The following is a 24,231-nucleotide window of genomic DNA, read 5'->3' on the forward strand; positions in this document are numbered from 1 at the left end:
TCTCTCTCTCTCTCTCTCTCTCTCTCTTTCTTTCTTTCTTTCTTTCTTTCTTTCCCTCCTTCTTTCTCTTTCACAGTACTGAAGGTTGAACCCAGGCTCAGCAGCAGATTCCCAGCTATTTTCCTTGTTTGTTTTTCGTTTGTTTATATTTTGCATGAAACCTGCTTCCTGTGCTGGTTCTCGTGTTTCTCCTCCGTGGTCTGTGCCCTGCATTTGCTAAATTACTTAGTTGCCCAGGCTGGACTCAAACTTTGGATCTTCCTGCCTCAGTTTCCCACAGTGCTGGGATTACAGGTGTGGGTCAACATGCCTGCTCCCCATTCCACCTTCACCTCCATGTCATCCTCCCTCAGCCCTACACGTAAGACCTACACACCTGAGACCTACACGGGACCTACATATCTGAGACTTCATGTGATGACAGGCTATGAGGTGTTGTCTCCTGGCTGGAGGGTGGGGTGTTGAGGGCCCCCATGACAGCAGAGATGTTAAGCATGGCTGGAACCATTGTTCTTGGCTGATTGTACCTGAAGCCTGAGAGCAGATGAACCCCATCCTTCAAATCAGCCTCCAGGGCGAGGCAGCCTTCTCTCTCCCTGCTGTTTGGCTCCTGAGGATGCCTTCTTCCAGGTCCTGCTGAAAGTCCACAGTGGAGTTCTGGGTCAGGCCAGGTGCAGGAAGCAGAAAGAAATCGGGTGGAGGAGAGCAGTAGGAATGGCAGGTGGATGTAGTGGGGAGGAGGCAGATGCTGAGAGGTGTCGGGGCCTCCAACTACCTGGGCTGCCTGGGCTTTGCACAGTCGGTCACCTTTTGCCTTGTCTTCTTTTCTTATTTCCTCCATGTGTTTTGGTCATGATCAGTGGCGCCTCTAGAGGGTAATCGGTAATTGCATCATGGAGAAGCCAGGTGAAAGTCAAAGCAGAACTGGGCTGCTTGGGAGGGGAGCGCCCTGCCATCCCAAGTCAGGAGCTTGCTCCCTTCCTGGGGCCTGAAAGCTGCCTAGTTCAGTTTTCCACAGTTGGGTGTCTGCAGAAAAAGCAAGACGCTGCTTGCTCCACACCTTGAAAGTCAGAATCCCTGGGTCCGCTCTGATGGTGGCCAGGGCAGTTACCCTCAGACACTGCCCACGCTGGAACAGAAAACCATGACCTGGGGTTTTCCCAGAGTCACCTGCATGCATGCACATGAGGCTTGGGGCACCTGCTGTTCCGTGGTCTGCGGCCTGTGAGTGGCCGAGCCCCTCTCTTTCAGTGCATGGTGTATGAATTATGCTCTCCTGTTCAGGTGCATCATGGGAAAGCTTCATTTGAGCACCTCTTCTACCTTTTCCCCCAGTAGCTCGCTTGCTTTGTTCAGGAATGCCTCGGCCTTGTTGATTTGATGGTTTCTGCTTGCCCTCATCCTATGCAGACCTCTGCCTTTCACCTGGGCTAGCTGGGTCTGGCCTTCAGGGAGGACCCCTGCCTTCCTCAGCTCTGCCCACGGTGCTCTTTCTGATCTCTCCTGCCTAGTGGCAGCTCCAGTTACTTTGATGCCTCAGCTTCATTATGGCACTGGAAGTCCTTCAGATGGGCACAGGCTTTGCAGTGCTCATGGCCAGAGTCAGAGGGGTGGCACCCAGGACCCTAGAGTGTGGGCCATTGCAGGAGCTTCTGAGGTCCACATGAATAATGGCCTGAGTTCCTGACGTGAAAGGAAGCCCACGCCTCCTCCTACTCACACCCCAGCCTCTGCCTTTACCTGGCAGCTCCCTGCAGAAGACAAGCATTTTTCTTTTACATGGTTAGCCAGCGAGGCGCTGTCAGCACAATGACAGACCACCTAGATCTCAAGAGCAGGTCACAGCAAGGGGAGTGATTGGGCCCTGGGGTCAGGTGGAATGCTGGGATGGAGAACATCTGGTCAAGAGCGGGGCTTGAAGACCACGACTTGTGCCACTGCCAGATTACACCTGCAGTTGCTTACCCTATGCCTGTTGGCCATTGACAGGGATTTTATTCAGTGAGGCCCCCAGCTTGGATTGCACACAGGAGCTGCAGGGGTAGCAGAGATGGGACTTTGCCTTTGGTAGTGAACCGTGGGCGGAGTTGAGGATGACCAGGTCATGGCCTGAGGGGTGGGGATTGGTACAGCCTGCTCCCTGAATGTGAGCCCTCCTGGGCCTAGTGGGCTTTTGCTCTGAGTGAGACGGTGTCACTGTGCCTTCGGTGGGCAGATACGCCCTCCTCTGTCTCATGTCTCACTGCTGCGGTGTCTGCCGACTCCAAGACAGCCCAAGTAGAGGGCCTAGTCCTGAGCAGCTGCCAGGGACACAGCCCCCGAGTTGCCTGTTGCGCCCCCTGTTGGGGATGCCGGCTTTACGGAGGGAAGTGCCAATCCTGTGGAATGACCAAGTAAGTCCGGCTGGCATAAGTTTGAGAACAAAAGGACAAAGCTTTGTAGAATGGAATTATGGGGGTGGGGGTAGAGACAGTGAGAAAGCCAAAAGGGGGCTGTGATGATCAGTCTGGCTCCCCTCTTCCTCTGGCTCCGTCTGTCTCCCTTCTGTGGTCGCCTTCCTACATGAAGACTCTTCCTCACCACTACACACCTGACAACCAGCCCTGCACGCCCTCCAGGCTGGTCTCACCTCTCCAGACCCCTCTCCCGCCCCCACTCTTTTTCCAGCCCTTCCCCATTGCACCCACATCTGCCTCACGCTCGGTCACCTCCCCCATCTGCTTGTCCCACATCTGGCACCTGCCTACCGGATTTGGTTGGCATGCCAGGATTTCTCTTATAGATCTTAGCAAATTTTTTCCTAGGTGAGGTCAGTTTGCTACCAAAATCCATTTGTTGTTCTCCTAGGCTCTCCCACCCCCTCCTTCCTGCTGAACCATGGGGAGGGGGTACCACTTGGTCCCAGCGCCTGGTGTTTGCCATAGAGTTAATCTTTAGCCCAAGTCCAATTCCTGATCCTAGGGCTCTTGCCCTGCCCTGCCCGGCCCTTGGTGCGGGGGTGGAGGAGACAAAGGCTGATGCATGCTGAGTGAGACTCATCTCCCAGGGCCTTATCTCTCGGGGTGTATGTTTTCCCTGTTTCACCCAGTCACCTTCTCATTCAGTTTCTATCAGTGGCCTCTACTCAGATGTTTCTGGGGAATTATTGTAAGGATCTGGACCCTCTGGAATCTATATCCTGCTCATATCTTAGGATGTGGTGTGCTGTGGCTCCAGAGCGAGGCATTCTGGGCAATTCCTGGAAAATGGGCTTGCTGCGTTCACCTGGCACAGTGCTGAAGACAGGGCTGCCACAGGACAGAGAAGAACTCCACTGAACTAGCGTGGGGAAAGGCACTAGCATCAAGAAGCCATGCATGTCAGTCGAGGCTCTCTGTAGGTATCTATGCATGTGTCCACATAACAGGCTGTGTGAGCAGGAGAGCTGAAGTGGATAAAGACTGCCTTCATTTGGCAGATAATTTTGAGCACCTGGTATTTGAAACATGTCCTGCTAAATGCTGTAGCAGATACAAAGCTGAGGCACGGATCCTCCCTGGGGAAGATGGTGGTCCAAGCAAATATGTGACCCGGCATGATGGATGGAGGTGGTGGCCATGATCTCTTGAGAGAGGGGCAGACAGGGCGGCTAGGAGCAGACTGGGGAAGGATTCAGATTCTTCTATTTTCTCCAGCATTGTTCACTTGAGAGAACCCAGGTTCCTCTTGATTAGCCTCTTTGGGTCTGGAAGCTCAGAGTCTGCGTTCTTTACTGTGTTCACTAAGTCTTTTTTAAGTATGGTAAAATTTGAGTGCTGCTGTGCTGAGTTATGGAGATGTCTGGGACAGAGGCACTCTGCTTTGTCACGTCCAGGCCCAATACTCTCACAGGGTGGTGGTCTCATTGGGGAGGGTAAAGGATCTGCCCCATTCATTTCGAGGCTCTGACATTCATGGCAGTCCCCATCACTGTAGCCCCACTCCTCTCTCATCCCTGTCTTGAGCTACTGGGACCTTTCTTGCCCCGATGACCTGCTTCCCTTTCTCTCTGTATTTGATTGCCTTTTTTTTTGGACTCGGGGCCAACTTCTCTCTTCTTAGCATTGCTAGTTTGCCTTCAAGGTTCTGAGCAGCTGTCTGGGAATCTAGATCCTCCTCCGAGGGCCAAAGCTGGGGCAGGGTCCTCGGAAAGGAAGGGGTAGGTGCAAACGGACCCCAGAGCTGCTGATCTCCACTACTCTGAGTGATCTGTCCAGCTTCTTTCTAGTCAGCATATCTGAGACTAGATCAGCTGTGAAATTTCCAAAGCTGCTGGATAGATGGGTTGGTGAGGGGAGAGGGTGTCTCCAAGAAGTCCCTGACTGTTTGAGTCTCAAATTTCAGATTGCATCATAGCAGCAGTGCCCTTGGCACCTCCCGCTCCCCTCCCCCACTCGGAGTCCTGCCCAGCAACTTTCCATTGCAGGAAACATCTGCTGGGGAGGCCAGGGGTTACTGCAGGACATTGGCCAGGACCATCACCCAGATCCTGTAACTTGAAGCATGTGCAGGGCTCTAGCCCTGCCCACCCACCCGCCTGGCCTCCCTCCCTCCTGCCACGGTGACTTTTAACAAAGGGGTTGTTTGCTGGCCAGCTGAAAGGAGTGGGGTCTGGTGGAGAAAGGGGTGTGTGCAGGGGTGTGGACAAGAGCAGGCCCTTTGCACAGCTAAGTGGTGACCGCTCTGCCTGGGTGAGGGCTGTGAGTCATAGCGGCCCATGACTACCCAGAGTAGAGATTGCGCATTGATTAAACCCATGGGACAGATCAGGACTGCAGAGCTGGGACTCCGAAGTGCCTCTTTGGAGCTTCCCCTAACTATGAGTCACTCCGTTGCTTGTGAGTAGCCAGTAGCTCTAGACCTCTGGACCCAGCGTGGCGCCTTCTCTTCCTGTGAAGTTTGCCTGTGCACTTAGGGACTGCCCTGCAGAAGCCTCTGATGGTGCTGTGTGCCTGCTGTGTCTGTGTCTTTGGATCTCAGCTGGACTCTCAGGGTGAGCGTCTGCACTGACTGGGAGGAGGTGCTTGGCCACACCCCCCTGGCTGCCTTCAGCCTGAAGACCAGCCAAGAAAGACAAAGCCGACCCCAGCTGTGGGAGACGGGCTGGCTAGTATCGCCCGAGAACTGTGCTCATGACACACACTGATTTGTGAAGCTTCTCACTGAGAACCCAGCTCTGGGAGAAGGAAGGCTGTCAGCCAGGGTCGCACAGACCCTCCATCCTGAAGCCAGAGGTCACCTTTCTCCTGCTGGTCCAGACGGGGCCAATTGTTTTCATCCCGCGGGGACCATCAGGAATCAGAGAGCAAGGAGCTGTAGTCCATTGGGAAAGGCAGCTGTGGGGGGCAATGGAATCTTTGATGGAATCTGGGGTCCTCTGGAGCCTCCTGCTGGAGCAGGAAAGCCAGTCACTGCGGTGGTACTTGAAGAGGGTTACTGATGTACCTGCGGGTGCTGGACACTGTTGCTGGCATGGATCTGAGGAAATCCCAGCTGTGAGTGTGTGACCCAGTTTCTCTGTGTCTTTGCCATGCTATGCATCTTTGCATGCTCCACTTGGCTCTGCTACCCGAGGGACCCACATTTGACAACCCTTGAACCAGAAGTCTTTGGCCATTTTACATAGGTGAGCCATGCCTCTCCTGTGGCATTTGATTTAAGAGAGCACAGAGTGGGGGACCAGGGTCCCGGCATCCAGCGGGGCGCAGGGCTCTAGGCTGAGCATGCCCACCTGCTGTGTTTCTTTGCTTTGTGCTCCAGGAAGGAGAGGCTGGTCTGCCATCCAGCATAGTAGAACAAAGGTGTTTGTGTGTAAACCTGGAGTTAGGGACCTTTAGGAGTTCTGCCCTGCTCTCTCCCGGTGGCTACAGCTTTGTTTCAAAGCAGAGGAGAGGAGCAGCACCCTCAGTCTGCTCACTGTTGGGAGATTGTGGCCAGACTTCTTGCATCTTAGTAGATATTGACCGAATATGGGAGAAGCAAGGGGGAGAGAGCAATGTGGAAGAAAAATTAGCAATAGGAGGATGTAGCTGGGCATGGTGACATGTGCCTGTAATCCCAGCACTCTGGGAAGCTGAAGAGAGAGGATCACAAGTTGGAGCCCAGTTTGGACAACTTGGAAATATTACCTCAAATAAAAAAAGGGCTGGGGACATAGCTCAGTGCAAAGGCCCTGGGTTGAATCCCCAAATCTCTCTCTCTCTGTCTCTCTCTCTCTCCCTCTCTCTCTGTCTCTCTCTCTCTCCCCCTCTCTCTGTCTCTCTCTCTCTCTCTCTGTCTCTCTCACACACACACACACACACACACACACACACGTAATAAGAGAAGGTGCAGGCTTCAGGTAACTGGATGCCTGATATCTAGTTTCACCTGGGGTGTGGGGCCACCTGGTAGGCTGCTCCTTATGCTGACACAGGAATTTTATAAAGAGCCACTGAGGAGCGTGGACAACAAGCAGGGGCCCAGAGCAGGTAAACGCTGTCTTCTGAGAGACTGTGCCCTGTTGTGGGGAAGCCTGTTGTTTCCTTCCTGGCACATAGACAGGGCTCATGTTCTGTGCCCACTGGTAATCATGCTCTCAGGCACGTCGCTGACCTCTTGGTCCTTGGTTTCCCATAGTGTGTAGCGGGTGGGATGGAAAGATCCATGTGACAGGCTTGTGCCTGGGCTTGGCGACCAGGCAGTCAAGCAAGGGTTTCCTCAGAGTGGACTCTGTTCTAAGAGGCCAGGAGGCATGTGGACTGGATAGCTTGACACTATCCAGTTTGAAACTAATATAAGGACCAGAGGACTGTTGGCTGGGTGGCCTTCCGAATATTGACCTCCAGGGATCCCGATGCCTGGTTCAGGTACATGGCAGGTGATTGTGGAAGTCTAGGATTCTATGGCAGCATAGCATTTTTTTGAGGCAGATAACAGGGCATCTACTGTTGCAAGTGGAGCTTATTTTGTAAATAAGAAGAGCAAAAGCTTGAAATTCAAATGCACAAAGAGACTGCAAGCAAGTTCCTTATCTCCCTTCCTCTACCTTCTTCTTTCTGTCTTCTCCTTGGCAAACATTCCCAAACCAAAGCCGTGCCATTTTCTCTGCCCCTAACTTCCTCTTCTCTTTAGTAGTTCAGGTGGGCAGTGCATGGTGCAGATGAGATCAGACCCCAGCTTCAGCTTCTTCATGAGCCATTTAGCTTTACTGAAAGCCAAAATATGAACAGTTGAAGGGCCATTCCCTCACTATCAGAGCTGCATGCCAGTGGATTCCCAGGGAAGTGGGTGAGAAAGTGTAAAAGGCCAGGACCCATGTGTCACAAGCAGGATGGCAATCTTTCCTCAGACACACGCTCCTGGCTGCGAGTCAGCAGTCTTGTTTCTGCATAAGTAGGTCAGTGCATCGCTGGGCGGAGTGTAGATGTCTCTCTGTCCCTATGTGTAGGTCTCCCTGGGTTGTGCTTGTTATGTGTCTGCCTTGGGTGTCCTTCGTCTATGGGAACTTGTCTCTTTTTGTGTTTATTCTTTCAGTTTTAAGAGTGTACCCAGCACTCTGGGAGGCTGAGGAAGGGGGATTGAAAGTTTGATCCTAACCTAGACACTTAATGAGATTCTTTTTCAATCAAAAATAAAAGAAGGGCTGGGGATGTAGCTTAGTGTGAAGGCCCTGGGTTCAATCCCTAGTAATGTGCTCACACACACACACACACACACACCTGAAAGGGTGGTATTTCTGACCATATTGCTGGCTAGTGGGATTTCCAAGGATTTGCTAGTGTAATCTATGGGTCTGAGTCTGTGCCACAGCCCCAGGACAGCAGCAGACAGGGCATCTATGGCTCAGGTGGTGGTGGAAGATGAGCCCAGGCCCAGGGAGGGAGAGATGCAAGCATGCTGCAGGATTAGATCCTCTGCACTGTTTTTCCCTCCCAGGCCCCTTTTCCTCCCTTGTCCTGCTAGGGCTTTTGGGAAAACAGAACTCCTCATCGTGGAGATCTTCCAGTGCTCAACAGTGGGGCTTCCCTTTGTCTAATGAGTTTAAGTGAGGGCTGGCAGATCATTCCGTAAGGATGAAGATGCAAGCTGAGTACCTCTTGTGCCAGATGTTCTTTAAAATTTTCTACCCCATGTACTTTTCCTAGGACTGGTTTTACAATTTCTAAAGAATTGTATTCATTTATTTTTTCAACTCAAGTCTTTTGCACATAGTCAGGGGTTTACTGTGTCCTGCATGAGAACTTGTGAGTGGTGCGCTGGGCCTTACGCTCTCATGGGTCCTGCTGGGGACTAGGTTTGTCCCATGGTGCTCCCGCTTCCCTGTCAGGAAAGCAGAGACAGAGCAGCAGTAGCAGGTACTGTGACTCCCAGGAAGTCTCCTGCAGCTGTCAATCCTTTCTGTCTTTTTGGAACCTTTATGGACCTGGCTTCATATTTCAATGTTTTCTCATTGGTGGATGCTGGACACAGAGAGTTTTGTAAGATTGGATTCTCTGTACCATTCTTCTACCCCATCCTCCCTTTCCTAACCTGGCCTCCTAGGGTCTGTAGGGGGCAGTGAGCCTCATCTTTGCCTTTTTAACACACAAGCACATGCTTCTCTTGTGACAGCCTTCCCAATGCCGCACAACCTGGGTATGTTTTGCTAACCTCGATCTTCATCCCGCAGGTGTTAAGCCCCACTTACAAGCAGAGAAATGAAGACTTCAGAAAGCTTTTTAAGCAACTTCCAGACACGGAGCGCCTCATTGTTGGTGAGCAAGTTGATCTGCGAATTGGGTAGGCAGGGCATCCGAGAGTCCAGAGAGTGTACTCAGGCTGAGAGCCAAACCGGGTGCATGCATTTTTCTGGAACAGGGAAGGAGGATGTCCAGAGCACCGGCGCCAGCTCTGAGGGCTCAGGGCCCAGCACCACGCATACGGCAGCCTCCGGAGCCTACCCTGGGGGAGTTACCTGTTTCGCACATGGACAGAGAGTAGAAGGGCTTTTGGATCATAGGTTGAGGGAATAAAGTTGGTTGAATTTTATTGGCCTTTTTACCCCTAACTTTTTTGGCCCCTTCTGCTGTCACATTGATTCGTCTACCTCTGGGCAGTAGCACCTTTTACCACTTCTCCACTCAGATCATGAGATGCCAGGCACTTTAGTGTTCACTGGTTCAGATATCTCACACACCTGGTGGCAGGTGGCTGGGCTTCCCCACTACTAGTGAGCGGGATGCCCTCTGTGTAATGATTTGTTAAAATGCTTCCTCTCTCTGAGCTTCCCTGTCTTTTCACCACAGATTACTCATGTGCACTCCAAAGAGACATTCTTCTTCAGGGCCGACTCTACCTCTCAGAAAATTGGATCTGCTTCTACAGCAACATCTTCCGCTGGGAAACTCTGGTAAAGAACTAGGACTCAGGTTGGGGCTGTACTTCAGGGGTAGAGTGTTTGCCAAGCATATGCGGGGTTGCCCTGGGCTCCATCTGCAGCGCCCTGTCCCCACCCCGAAAGCCCAGGGACTGGCTCCGTCGGGCTACCATCTTGGTCATGACTGAGCAGAATCCCCTCACTTTGTAGCTCTTGCTGACTTTGTGTTCTCCCAAAGCCTTTGCATAATGAGCAGAAACAGATGCCTAGGCTGAAGGGTGCCCAGTTCTAACTCCCATAATAAGATCTTGTCTGCCGTGTACTTCCATCACAGCTCTTGGGTGTGGAAGAGAACACAAAGGGCATTTGGTTTTGGAAAATACAAATAATTAGTGGGCATGAGTTACCACGAGGGGTGTGGGGTGGGGGACATAATGAAGCAGAAAGGACACTGGCTTTGGAACTCAGAACTAGCTTGCACACTTTCTGACTTTTGCAGTTAACCAGATGTGTGATTTTAAGTCAGTTCATTCTTTGGCAGTTTCCTCGCCTTATAAAATAAGGTAGAGGAAGATCAACTGTGTGATTCTTTATAGTCCTGTCCAGCACTAGTTGTTTCTGTAAGTGGTGAAAAACTTCAGGGTGTGTGCACATTTAACAGTCTGTAGAAATGAGAAAAAGCCTCCCAGACCAAGAATTGAGATCCCCAGGAGCACAGACACACTCAATCCCTATCTCGCTGTGTGGCCTGCATGACATAAAAGGGTAAAAATATGCTCTGTAAGGAGGTCTCTTCCAAGGTTAGAAATAGGGGAACTGTGGCCTGTTTGCACTGGTGCCACATGAGCATGTTTGCCTGACCCCACTAATGCCTCCTCTTGCCTGTTGTTATCCACTGTCTGTCCCTGTGGCGGTGCCAGCTGACAGTCCGTTTGAAAGACATCTGCTCCATGACTAAAGAAAAAACAGCTCGCCTCATTCCCAATGCCATCCAAGTTTGCACTGATTCAGAAAAGGTAAGTGGAGTGGAATTCTGGCGGCTCGCCCCACTCACACTCCAGACTCCGTGTTCTACTTTGCTTGCTCCTGTGTTCCTGTCCTTGAATTTCCTTAATCTGGAAGCTAACGGGGTTGGGGTGAGGGGTAGTAAAGATAATGTGATTCAAAGAACCACTACCTGTGTGGGCGGAGTGGTTGGTGGCTGAGCAGGGGCGAGGATGGCTTGGCAGAACGCTGGAATTGGAGCCAGAACACCTTGTAGGTACCTTCATGAACCTCTCTGAGCTTCCGTTTTCTCATGCGTAAAATGACCCCACAATGTCTGTTTGAACAGAGTCTTGAGGTACTATCCTACATTTGCAAATACTAAATGGTAAAGCATTGTACAAAGGTAAGTAGTCATCATTACTTCACAGTGTAGCTGATCATGTCTCAAGAGGGTGAGGAGTCTGAGTGGACATGGATTGTCCTCAGTGGTAAGGGGAGAATGCAGTATATAGGACTTATGACAGGGAAATCCATGATGTTTGACCTTTGACGGTTAGTCAGAGTCTGAAGACTAGTAGATTCAAGGCAAGGGCTGGGTGGGCTAGGTTTCTGCTGAAGATAATTTCTATAATTTTTATGGATTCAAGCAGTTCATGGGCAAGAGTCTTGAGACTTTGGGGTGAGACAGTCGTTTGTTTGAATTCTTGCTTCTGGCACCATCAGCTTTGTGGTCATGCAGATTGTCTTACCTTGCTAGTTTGCTATTCACTGTTAGCAACTTTGCTTTATTATCTAAGGTTTTTTTTTGTTTTTGGTTTTTTTTTTTTAACTTTAAATGAAATAGCATTTGTCAAGCGCCTAGTAGGTCTGCAGTAAAATCTTGTTTCTCACCCCCACTAATCAGTCAGTTCCACCAAAACAGTCTTTTTCTGTTTACACCTTGTACTCTTAACATGTAGACTAGCGCCTAACATGTACATTCTAATGTTCACCTACTAGTTGAATTAATTAAAATGGCCCTTGGGTTTGTCTTATCTTTCTGAGTAAGCTCATTCCCAGCTTCCTCACCCAGTTCCATTATGTGGGTAAAAGACAAAAATTTTTATGGAGACAAAAATTATAAATCAGAGAGAAAAGCGCTGCCCAAAGTGTGGGTAAAAAATTGAAAGAGTTGGTTACAGAAAGAATTCAGAGGTCCGAAGTACCTTGAACCCTTATGTCCTGCACCCCATCATTAAAGTGCCTTTGTGAGGACCACAGATACTTGACAGTCATCAGTAATGTACTTGAGGGTGACATCAGTGTCTTGAATTTAAAGAAGGAAAAAAAGAGGAGCATATTTCCATTCATCATGTTGTGAGTCTTGACAGATACGTCTGGCCATTTTCTTTCCCACTCTAGCACTTTTTCACGTCGTTTGGGGCCCGGGATAGGACGTACATGATGATGTTCCGGCTCTGGCAGAACGCTCTCCTTGAAAAGGTAAGTGCTATGCAGCTGTGCCCTTCAGCCTCAGATGTGCCTCCTCCGTGGTGCTCTTTCCACTTGGCTGTTGTCCCTGCCGGAAGACTGCATTTACAGGAGCTTTGGCTGGCTCCAAAGGGGCCCACACCTCCGCATGGTGTGGAAATGCCTCAGCTGGGTGAGGAACACATCTTCCCACTGGAAAGAGCGACCTGAGTCCACGCTGCCAGGAGTGAGACACTTGTGACTTCAGCTACTTCAGCTCCAGTGTTTTAAAATATATAGGGTTTTATTTTAACCAATTGTGGTGAAACATGCAGGCTCAGAAATGAAGGGCACAAAAGAAGGAGTTTTCAGACTCAGACAAGAGCAGCACTCTATGCCTGTCCACACAGGGAAGCTCCAGCTGAGGTCAGGAGGTAGAGGAAGTGAGCAGAGGGCATGGGCAAGGCAGAGGAAGCAGGCCATGAGGGTTTAGGATTGGCTAGCTTTGAACCACTCCAGCAGGCTTCAGGGTCTGGGGGCTGTTTCTAGTTATCAGTACCTGGCCTTGAGGTCAGGAGGGCAGGGGAGTTTGGTCAAATTACATAGAAAGGAAACTGGTAAGTGTAGCCTTTGGCTGGACTGTTTGCATATGAGTGAGTTGTTTTCTGTCTCTAGGAATTTCCTAAACCTGGGAGGTTCCACCCGCTTAAGCAAGTCCCCAGGCACCACAGCATCAAAAATACAGACAACAAGAAAATGTAGCTAAGATAGGCATGCATTGCTTACTGGAGCACTGGGATTGCACTGGGAAGATACACAGGGGACATGCGCCTTCGGAGAGCTCGCCCTCTGATGGGGAACTCCCCAAGCCAGAAAAGCAGACATGAAGGGAAAAGTTACTAATATGATTCCCTCATGAAGTTAGCATGTAAACATGATTGGCATGTATGTGTTCGAATATATGTGCATAGCTGCCTTGACTCTAGCTCAAACTAATTACTATCTGAAGAAAACTGAGTGATTTTTTTTCTATTTGGAGTTTCTGTGGTCAGAGAGTCTATTGCCCTGGTATAAATCCGATAGTGTCTTTAAGCTAAGCTGTCCCTTTAAAACAACAAAAATGATACATGACCTCAAAACAAAATGATAGGAATTAACAATGGTTGCTACATTACATACTGTCTTCAAGACAGTATGTAAGATGCCTCTCATGTGTTCAACAAAGTTGCTTATTCCTCCAGATGTAGGAATGTAAGACTGTTAATTTCTATCATTTTTTTTTGAGGTCATATATCATTTTCCTTGTTTTTGTGTTGTTTTGATTTTGTCTTCATTGTTGTTTTGTTAGTTTTTTTTTAATCTTTAAAGTAAAAAAAAATTACAAGCCTTTATTAATAATAAAATGATGATGTGCTTACGTCTCCACTGGCAGGTTTTAAGTTTTAGTATGCAACTGCTGTCATTTCTAAATAAGGTACAGAGTCATCCATATGGCTCCTAAATGCCTCACAAAATAGCAGTAAAGAATTCTATCTGATAATGCAGGCTGGCTAATTATGCTGTCCTCACTATGGTCAGGCCAGCGAAGCCAGGCAGAATTGGTCAGGGAAGATGTCACAGAGAAGACAGTTAGTGCAGCAGGCTAAGATGTAGTTTGGCAGGAAACAAATGTGCCCCAGGCAAGATGAAAGGCGTCTCTGGTTGCCAGAGATAGGGAGAAAGAGGTTCAAATAAAGGAGAAGGGGTTGGCTCCCTTGGGTGACAGACAGCTGCCACCAAAACCCTGCTGGTTCAGAGACAGGGTTCCCAACTGCCATTCTACCTCCATGGTTCTCTTGGTTGAAAAACAATGCTGGCCCATGGTGTCCAGCCAGCTGCCTGCTTCTTAAACTGTACCTTGACATTGAGGGCTTGAGGAGCTCTCAGATTCTTTATGAAGTTTATTGATACAAACCCTCTTTAAGTTTGATTTTCTGAAAAAGTTATTGATTGTTTTGTTTTCTCTTAATTCTCTTGCCCACTTTTTCATGTATTTGTTCTTCTCACCTTCCCTTCCTGCAAGTCTGAGACTCATTCATGGTTTCCACCTCTGATTTTAGTTCTCCTGACTTTCCTTTGCCTCTCTTGGGAAACTGACTTAGGGTGGTGCTTTTAATGTAGATGCCCAGTGGCATAAAAAAACACTAGAACTAATGCATGGAACTGTAGACCAACTAACTGCACTTCAGAAAAGAGAAAGCCATATTTTGTAGTCAAGAGAGGGGTGGATGAGATGACCTTTATGGCACTTTAGTCTATGAGAGTGTAGGACTCTTTCTAACCACACAAAGTCTCCAGCTATGGAATGGGCCATTGTTCTGATGTCAAACCTGAGGGTTCTTTATGGATGCAAGTAATATAAGAGACTTCTGTAGTCAGTGGAAGACCAGGTCATGAGCCTCTGAGTGCTTAGTGTCCCACATAGAAGCTGTGAGATCATCTTGACCCCAAAGTAACATGGGTGTGTTATGTTGGACTTCATCAATGGGTACACAAGGTGAACAAGTTACCATCCCTAAGAGTCCAGCTGATCCCATTCTGCAAATCTCCCTTGAAAGAATAGAAAAAGAGGGACCATGTTCCTGGATGTGCTGTAATCCATAGTCCTAGGCAGATGGGCTTGTCCTAGAAGTAGGTGCTCCCCTCTTGTTGAGCTAGGGGTGAGAACGTCTACTCCCAGGGGAGTGGGCCTGGTTCAGTGCCTCTGTGCAGAAAAAGAGGACCTGATAAAGGAAAGTCAGAGCCATGCTCTTCTCCCTTTACAGCCACTGTGCCCCAAGGAGCTCTGGCACTTCGTCCACCAGTGTTACGGGAATGAACTGGGCCTGACCAGTGACGATGAGGACTACGTGCCCCCAGATGACGACTTCAACACAATGGGGTGAGTGAGGCTGAGGGAACTCCAGGCTAGGGTGCCATTGAAGGCCTCAAGAGAGTGTGGTATCTAAGCAGGCTTTGCCCCTGTAGAGGTGAGCATGGGGCACCTATGGGAAGACTTCTTCAACAGAGGAGCAGCAAGAGACCTGTGTGGCTTCAGAACAAAGAAGGGGGACATGGTTGGAATTGAGGCTAGGGAAGCTGAAGGGGCATGGGCTTTTGGCCAACATGAGGATTGGCTTTTGCTCAGAGTGGGATAGAAGGTTTGGAGTAGATCACAGATAAAGGCTCACCTGATATTTTAATAGGATTACTCTGCCCTACAGGAAATACACTGAGGGGGAACAAGGGCCGTAGAGAGACTGTTAAGAGGCTGTTGAATAATTTAGATAACTTAGGTGAGAGATGGTGGTAGTTTGGACCAGGAGGATAGCAGCAGAAATATCAGTGTTTCCTACATATATTTTCCTGAATATATTTTGAAGGATATGCTGATAGATCTGGAAGGAATTAAAGGTGGTGTTTTAGATTTACCATCTGGAGGATAGAGTTGTTCCAAACTGAGGTGGACAACACGATAGGCAGAACAGTTTTGGGCAGAAGATTAGAAGGTTGATTTTAAGCAAATGGAGACTGAGCAGGCTGTTGGCCAAGTGGGCATTTGGCAATGAGTGTGGAGTTCATAGGGAAGTCTGGGCTAGGGCCAAAAACTTGGGAGCTACTAGGGTTTTTTTTTTGGTTTTGTTTTATGTTTTTTATTTTTGGTAGTGGGAATCAAACTCAGGACCTTGTGCTTGCCAGGAAGGTGCTGTGCCACTGAGCTACATCCCCAGCCTGGGAGCTGCTAGTTGATAGCTATAAGATTGGTAGAAACCTCCAAGTGACTCAGGGAACATGAAAGGAAGTTCAAGGACTGGGGTTAGAGGGACACAACAAGAGGAAGAAGCAGAAAAGAGACCTGGAAAGACCATTCTCTGGGGTAGGAGGAGCAGGGAGTCAGGGGGAAGGTGGAGAGTAAGGAAGATGGGGACGGCACTCTGACTCACAGACGGGGTACTTGAGAGTGAAAGGTGGGCAGAGGCGGCGTGTTTGTGAGAGAGGGTGGAGGAAGAGAAGGCAAGGAGAGAGCCCTGAGTGTGTACTTAGCCCCTGGCTTGGTGACAGGCACTGAGGTTTAACAATGGCAATAGTGGCATTACATAACTTCTGTGAGTACCTGCACGATCGTCTCTAAAATGCACCTAATGATTTACTTAGAGTTGTACATCAGATGATGTGCAAAGTACAAGTCAGATGTTGATATCAGTGGTGACTACAAAGGTGATGGTTGCTCCCCTGGGGAAGACTGCAGTAATACCCCCAAGTGTCCATACAAGAGCAGTGACTTTCCCTGTGAGGAGATTTTCCTCTTAGGTATACAATATAGAAGAGTTTATTAGGATCCAGAATAAACTGGGCACAACCACCTAAGGAGTACCTAAGTCCAGGGTCCTGTCTTGGTCAGTGTTTGGAAACTGAAATCTATGCTCAGAACCCAGATATTTAATTCAAATGACCAGGATGGGATGGGTCTCCTGGGAGAAAATAGGATAAGATGAACCATGGACAAATTTTTATATAGGGATAAATCTAAAGAGGATACCTAGAAAAGGTGAGTTTAGAATCAGATATTTGCTGGGTGTGGTGGTTCACGCTTGTAATCCCAGCACTCAGAAGGCTGAGGCAGGAGGATTGTTATGAGTTCAAGACCAGCCTGGGCTACAAAGTGAGCTTAAGGCCAGCCTGAACTGCATAGCAAGACCCTATCTCAAAAAAGACAAAAAAAAAAAAAAAAAAGAATCAGATATTTAAGTGGGTGGAAAAAGGGGTGGAAGTGAAGTATCAGGAAAGCAGTAAGGGGCCAGATTTCTGGTTAGAGGAAGATTGTGTACAAAATAAAGAAGCACACAAAAAATAAAGAGAGAGAGAAAAAAAGAAAGAGAAAAAGAAAGAAAGAGAAAGAAAGAAAGAAAGAAAAAAGAGAAAGAATCAGGAAAGCCCATAGTTTTGGATGAATGGATGGGTCTGAGGTTCTTTGACTAGTTGACAGCTGAGACTAACCTGTGCTTCTGATATCTTCTCCAGCTACTGTGAGGAGATCCCTGTAGAAGAAAATGAAGTGAACGACAGCTCATCTAAAAGCAGCATAGAGACCAAGCCAGATGCCAGCCCACAGCTGCCCAAGAAATCCATCACCAACAGCACCCTGACCTCCACAGGAAGCAGTGAAGCCCCTGTCTCGGTATGGACAGTAAGCCCTGGGTGCTGCCCTGACCCGCCCTAGTGAACTCCGCAGGAGCCCAGCCTGGGGAGCAGTGCGAGGGGTGTGGGTTCTTTGTGGTCAGTTTATTTAACGCAGCATCCTGGAGTTTATGGCTGTCTATACTCCCTTGGTGTGGTCATTGGGTCCAGAGCTGGACTCCCAGTGCTCAGGTTCTATGATTGGTTTAACTGCCAGGAAGATTATGTCGAAGCCACTGCATGAGTTTGGATCTTGGAGGGCTGCTCCAGTTGAGCCTGTCTGGTGAAGAACTATTCTAGGTCTTTTCTTCTTTCTCCTCACTGCCTTGATCTGATGTCAGAGTGTCTCAGTTATTTTCCTTGTTGCTGGGAAATAACACCCAACACCTGCAAATTAAAGGAGGAGAAGATTATTTTGGCTCACAGTTTGTGGAGGTTGTATTCTGTAGCCTGGTGACTCCAAGGTGAGACAGCATGGCAGAGACAGGGCCATAGCAGAGGAGTAGCATCTTGGTGTCCAGGGAGCAGAGGTATGAAGGGAGGAGCCTGGAAAGAGATGCATACACCCTTCCGGGCCATGTCCTCAGTGACCCGCCTCTCCGGTCCAGGCCCCAGCTCCCAACAGCAAGTCATAAACCTCCATATGCCCATCACCTTCCAAAAGTCCTCCTATGAGTGCCTGAGGGACACCTAGACATAAGCCATAATACGAAGTTATGCATGTGTAGAGAACTACAGAGCAGTTCATTTTTTTACTTACTGAGGTCCTTTGTGGTTTATTTCCCCACTGTGCTAGACTTTATGGAGGCGATGAAAATGTCTACGAGGAGCTCTGTCCTCGAGGACTTTATTATACAGAAGATAGAACCTTGATGAAGAAAGAGAGGTTATGGCTAGTAGGTAGAGGGGGTGGGATTTCACAGAAAAGGATTCTTAGAAATGGGAGTGTTGTGCCCAGGGACTAACGAGTCAGGCCACCTGACCTTAGAATGAGGGCATCATTCAATCAATGGCTAGTTCTTATTTTCTGTCTCTGAGGTTGTCTTTAAAATGTAAAGGACTGTATTGGTTCTCTTCCAGCACTGAAGGGGGAACGAATTCAGAAAAAACCTATGACACCTTCTGAGTTTCATAGAAAAAGTTCTATCTAGAGGCAGGCTGATTTTTTTTGTTTGTTTGTTTTTCGGTTTTTGGAGGACAGGGTCTCACCATGGAGTTCAGGCTGGCCTCAAACTTGCAGTGATCCTTCTGCCTCAGCCTCCCAACTGGAATTACACATGTGCACCACCATGCCCAGCTGAGGCAGGCTGATATTGCATATCATGGTGGAGGTGTGGCCCAGGCAGGACCTGGACCTGGCAGTGCCACCTCTATCCACCTCTGGTCTCCATGTGCCAATTGAATGGATAGCACAAAGGGTGGCAGCACCTTGTGCTGTGTTCACTCGTCTCCTGGGACCAGAGCAGCCAGAGCCCAGCACCTGACTCCAGGCCGGCTCCTGAACAGTTGTGCTAAGAGTGAGCACTTCCAAGGCCCACACCCTGGTTTCCCTTTGGTGAGTAGATCCAACCAGGTGGCCCCTGGTGGATGACTCCTGTGTCCCCTGCAGTTTGACGGCCTGCCTCTGGAAGAAGAGGTGTTGGAGGGTGAGGGATCCTTGGAGAAGGAGCTTGCCATTGACAACATCATAGGTGAGAAGATTGAGATCATCCCGCCTGTGAACTCCCCTTCCTTGGACTTTAATGACAATGAGGACATTCCTACTGAGCTCAGTGACTCTTCAGACACCCATGATGAAGGTGAGCATTTGAACAAGGGTCCAGAGCATCCTTCCCTCTCTCATTTTGAAGGCTTAAAAGACGTCTTTGCGTGAGACTGGAGTCAGTACATAGGTTTCCAGTGGAGGGGTGGGTATCAGCTTGTGTAAAAAGGTACATTTGTTATTTGTATACATCCCTTTTTCAAGTGTACACTGCAAGACCCTCATCATTCTATATTTGTCTTTCCTTGATGAATCAATAATGCTTTGTCCTGCCATCTGCACTTGCCATAAAATGTATCTTCCTGTCGACACTGGCTTGCCTGATGGCCCTGTCCCTCTCAGACACACAAAGCAAGGCAGTGTTTAATGCCACAAGAAAAGGCGTCTGTCAGCTGCTCTTTGGAGACAGATTTTAGTAGAGACTCCCTTAAAATGATTGCAAAATTTGTTGGTGACTCGAGCCCAGAGTAGAGAGAAAGGTGTTGCTGCATGAGATGGACTTTGGAGACTCCCTTTCTCTCTACTAAAGTAGAGACTCCATTCTTCGCTCCTGCACAGTGTGACCTTCCAGGGCTCACTCAGGAGCCTGCTGCTTCTTATATTTCATGGAGAGAAACCAAAGCCTCAGTGTTCGTGGAATTAGTTGCTGGTTTTCCTCCATTGAATTGGTGGTAGGTTATTAATAATGAGTAGGTACAGACGCAATCATTTATTGAAGTGCAGACGCTCTCTCTTAGAGATCACCTGTATTGGATTTTTAACCCTTGGTGGTCTTGCCCACCCCATCTAGGATCCAGAATCAGTGCAAATGACTGTGCAGTTTATGTACCGTTTAACGTCAGGATCACTATTCACATAAACTAAGACATGAACATCCTCCACTGTGTGCATACAGGGCCCAATGTGTGCAGTCACAGGCACTGTCTCTGTACAGTATCCCTCTCTCGGGATCCTAGGGGAGCAAGAAATGTCAGCCTCCTTTCTCTCTGAGGTCACATCCCAGTCCATGCAAGTGGCAGTCATTAAGTACTGTAGAGTATTTGGGGCTTGGGAGGAGCACCAAGACCTAGTAGCTCACCTGTACCCTCAGACACATTCTCCTCTAGCAGAGAGGAAATTCTGAAAGTTACAGGTGAGACGCCCTGATTAGCAGTGCTTTCCATAGTATCAGATTGCTGTGCCGGGTGGGTATGGCACCCTCGACTAGGAAGGACGCTTTGCTTTTGGAACCCTCCTGGCCTTAATCTATGTGTCTTTCTTCTCTGGCTCATTCTGATTTATACTCTTTTGCTGTAATAAAACTGTAATCATAAGTTTTTATTTCTAAAGAGGGGTATTGAAATCATGGGGGATATAAGATGTCTTATGTGGTTAGGAATTACAGCCCTTGGGGCCAGCCCAACCTTATATCATTCCAGGTTAACTGGAAGCTCCTGAATCCTACCTGTGCCCAGAGTCACACTACCATTTGTTGTCGATCATAATGCATCCTTTGAGGTGCAGACAACCTCAGCAACTAGTCATTTGTTTGGAGTTTAGTTGTGGTCAACTTAGTGAGATTTGAAAGTATAAAAACAAATATAGTCTTGTATACCATAGTAATACTGGCTGCATATACTAAGGCATTCCCATAAGATTATAATGCCTAGTGACATGGGAGCATGTTACACTGTGTACGTAAACTCTGATGTTCACACAAAGATGAAATCATCTAATAATTCATCTCTTAGACTGTTTCTGTAATATATTATGCTGCAGTACATTCCCAAAATCTTTGTAAAGAATGAATGGACAGTGTCTACTAGAGTAAATGGTCTGCATTTCTACAGAAGGAAAGTAAATGATAGAAGAAAAGTCATGAACGGTGGAGACAATGAGCTGAAGCTGCCCTACCCTTGGTCTGGCTGGCCTCATTAGCCACAGAGATGTCAGTGCTCTGGAGATGTCCCTGCAGCCTCCTGACCTCCTCCATCACCACTGGCTTCCTCTTCTTGTCTTCTGTGCAGGGGAAGTGCAGGCCTTCTATGAGGATCTGAGTGGCCGGCAGTACGTGAATGAGGTCTTCAACTTCAGCGTGGACAAACTCTATGACCTGCTCTTCACCACCTCGCCCTTCCTGCGGGACTTCATGGAGCAGCGGCGCTTCTCTGGTCTGTTCTTCAGGACTGGACCCTTCCTGTCTGTCTACCCTCTCCCCTTTCTCCTTCCTCTTTCCCCCTCATCCCACACAGTCTCCTCTTCCAGAGCAGTTAGTGGTCCACATGCCTTCTCTTCAACCTTACCTGGTGTGGGAGCTCCTTCGGGGATGTCTGTCCCTCTTTTCCCCCAGTGTAGCATCTTTACTCATGGCCTCTGTCACCAGGCACCACAGACTGAGCAGTGACCAAGACTGCCTGGCCTCTGCTCTTGCGGGGCTCCCTGTCCAGTACAGGGCAGCAGGTCCCACTCATGACAAGGTGCCCCACGCATATGCCATCATCTCATTCAGTCCTCATAGCTGCCCGGGCACAGGTCCTGGGTTTCAGGAAGCTGATGTTTCAGGAAGCTGAAACCCTGGAACTGATCAAGGGGTTAAGAAGAGACTGAGCAAAGATGCATTTCTAGACCCTGAGGGCTCATTCATTGTTTGCCCATAGTCCTGGCTTCTTCCCACATCCCAGTTCCCCACCAGCAGGCACACAGCACTTGCCCAGCAGAACTGGGAAAACAACACGGGGGCAGCAGTGAACCCCATTGCTGGGAGAAGACAAGCTCAGGACACAGGGAGGTCGTGCCCTAGAGGAGAGGACTGGTTCCCAAGGGATCCAAGGCCCTTGCCACAGTAACTCCAGTGTTGCCAGCACCCCCGTAGGTGGCCTCAGGACCTTCTGCCCCAGCTGGGAACAATCAGCATTCTGGAGCCTCATGTAGAATTTTGGCAGTGCTACAATGAGCCTCTTTCTGCTCTGACTCCCTCTCCTCCCACCCTCCTCTCCTGGCCCCTGGGCTCCCATTGGCTTCCTGGGGTGGGGTGGGGGGTTGTTGGTAGACAGCACAGAAAGAGAAGTTCGTTGGAGGGGAGATCCAGATGCGGGGAATGGTGCTGCTTTTCCTCCCTCACTCCATCCCTCCTCTCTGTCCTCAGATATCATCTTCCATCCATGGAAGAAGGAAGAGAATGGAAACCAGAGCCGAGTGATTCTGTACACTATCACTCTTACCAATCCTTTGGCTCCTAAAACTGCCACTGTCAGGGAGACACAGGTAAGTACAAAGAGCTCAGAGGTGGCTCAGAGTGGGGTGGGAAGTTCTGTTCTGGTGTGAAAGACGAAGGCCGAGTGGTCCAAAGATGTCTCTGGGCGCAGCTATGTTGCTGTCTCCAGGGGTTCTGTGTCTTCCCTTCAGGAGTTGGGAGGTAGGGTGGGGAAATTCGAAAAGATGTTCTTCCTGTCTTGCTCCTCTTCAGTTTTGGTCAGTAGTATTTCCCTCCCCGCAGACCATGTACAAGGCGAGCCAGGAGAGTGAATGCTATGTAATAGATGCGGAAGTTCTCACCCATGACGTGCCCTACCACGACTACTTCTACACTGTCAATCGCTACACACTCACCCGCGTGGCCCGCAACAAGAGTCGACTCAGGTGCGGGGGCTTCGAGGGCCCGAGGGTTGAAGGGTTCAGGTGGGGTCTTTGTGTTAGATAATGTCCCTTTGTTCCTGAGGGAGAGGGAGCTTCGGAATTTTCCTGCTGACTCTTGATTTCTCTTCTCACAAAAGCCTTCTGAGCTCTTCACCTCCCTGTCTTGACAATTCACTTTTCTCTCTATGGTATGTTCCCATAACCATTCTGTGCACCTCTTAGTAAGACCTTTGTCATTCCCACTCTTTATTGTTGTCTGTGACTTATTCAATACTATCCAGGTGGGTTTTCTAGGTTCACTGGAATCTTTAGAATGACCCCAGCAGGTGGATTTATCATTAGTTTTCAGATAAATAACTGCAAAGAGTCACATCTCCAGTAAGTACTGAAACTGAGTTCTCAGAAGCAAAAGCCTCTGCTCTTTTCTCCATGCTGAGTATGTTGTGATTTCCTGTCTGTCTCCCTGTTAGGAGTCCCACCCCATCCAACTCTTTATCGGCAGCTCATGGCCTGAAACCTTTTCATGTCAGAGCCCAGAGAGTGTTGCAAGGATGAGTATTCAGTTCTAGACGCTGGTGCGCATTCACAGGAAGGAAGAAATGTAGACCCTGATGTTTTCAGAAGCATATGGTCTAACTGAGAACTCAAGACACACACCCACCTGAAAATCATCACATTGTATATCTGTACTATAGGCCAAGTTCTTCTGGTTGTAAGGAGCAAGAAATTCATTCATATAATTTAAATAACGTAGGAGTTAAGTGAAGAGTTACACAGAGATCTTCTAGGAGTCCAGAGGAGCTTAATACCCGAACCTAAAGAAGAGCTTTCCTTTCTCATCCTCTTAGTTTTTATTTGTTTGTTTTTCCTTGGGGTGAGTGCTCTGTGCTGCTCCCTGATCTTCATAAACTTCTCTTCCTTCTTCCTTCTTGTATTCCCTCTTTTCTCCCACATCCCTCATTTGCACCCTATCCCCATCGGTGCCTATGTTTCTTAACGCCGTACTCCTCAGAGGAGCTTCCCATCGCGGGTCTCTCTGTGTGGTTCACACAAGCTAGCTAGTGGACCTTGGCTAGAACTTCACAGGGATGATCCCAATGCGCACCCACTGAACAGGTGTTGGGTATGAAGCCAGCTGGCTCGGAGTGTGGGTATTCCCCCTTCAGGCCTGGGTAGGGATAGCCTCCCTGAGGAGGGGCCAGGGAGCATGAGCTGGGAGCATCTCTTGGCACACACGTACTCTGAGGAGGAAGCAAAGAGCAAGGCTGCTGCACAGGGAGGTAGGAGCCCACATTGCAAAAGATATGGACAGTGGCAGGACTAGTGATGAGAAAACGTGTGGAGGGAAGCAGGAGCTGTCGAGCTTGTGGGTTCAGTAGAAACGTAGAAGCCAGGGCTGGGAGCAGAGGATATTCTTAAAAGTGAGAGTGATGAGACCCCAGAGCTTGACTAGGACTTAAAGGGCTACACCTCAGGTCTGTGCCTTCTTTTGTCCAGGTGGCAGGCAGCCTGGCAGCATTGAGAACCCCCTGGTTAGGGGCAGTGTGGGATCATGAAAGAATTCTGGGCTTGGATTCAGAAGCCCTTATTAGCCTATGGCCTGCCCAAATATTCAGAACCTCTGTCTTTTCAACTCTAAAATGAGAATAAAGCTACTACCTCCTCTGCTCAGGGAGGGAAGATGATATGACGGGTGAAAGGAGTTTTTTTTGTTTTTTTTGTTTTTTTTTTTTAAAGAATAAAAGAAGGATAACATAATAATAGGGGGGACTTAGCAAATTACAGACAAAATGGTAGGAAATTATCAATGGTTATCATTTTACATATTATTGTCTACAAAATAGTTTCTCAGGAAAACAAATAGACA

The 24,231-nt window shown here is 48.7% G+C and overlaps 1 protein-coding gene across 11 annotated transcripts in view; it reads left to right on the forward strand.

Annotated features, from left to right (window-relative positions):
- The window catches only part of Gramd1b (GRAM domain containing 1B), a 175,387-nt gene that overhangs the window by 137,195 nt on the left and 13,961 nt on the right, over positions 1-24,231 (forward strand). For all 11 annotated transcript variants that reach the window (XM_013511139.1, XM_013511136.1, XM_013511137.1 and 8 more), the window contains 10 exons: positions 8,669-8,753; positions 9,285-9,388; positions 10,276-10,371; positions 11,744-11,824; positions 14,596-14,711; positions 16,832-16,988; positions 18,597-18,786; positions 20,756-20,899; positions 21,874-21,992; positions 22,225-22,367. In XM_013511139.1, coding sequence (XP_013366593.1) covers positions 8,669-8,753; positions 9,285-9,388; positions 10,276-10,371; positions 11,744-11,824; positions 14,596-14,711; positions 16,832-16,988; positions 18,597-18,786; positions 20,756-20,899; positions 21,874-21,992; positions 22,225-22,367 — 1,235 coding nt within the window. The remainder of the gene's footprint in view (positions 1-8,668; positions 8,754-9,284; positions 9,389-10,275; positions 10,372-11,743; positions 11,825-14,595; positions 14,712-16,831; positions 16,989-18,596; positions 18,787-20,755; positions 20,900-21,873; positions 21,993-22,224; positions 22,368-24,231) is intronic.

The sequence above is a fragment of the Chinchilla lanigera genome, unplaced genomic scaffold (genome assembly GCF_000276665.1).
Source record: "Chinchilla lanigera isolate Chin_1 unplaced genomic scaffold, ChiLan1.0 scaffold00011, whole genome shotgun sequence".
In the NCBI taxonomy this organism is placed as follows: domain Eukaryota; kingdom Metazoa; phylum Chordata; class Mammalia; order Rodentia; family Chinchillidae; genus Chinchilla; species Chinchilla lanigera.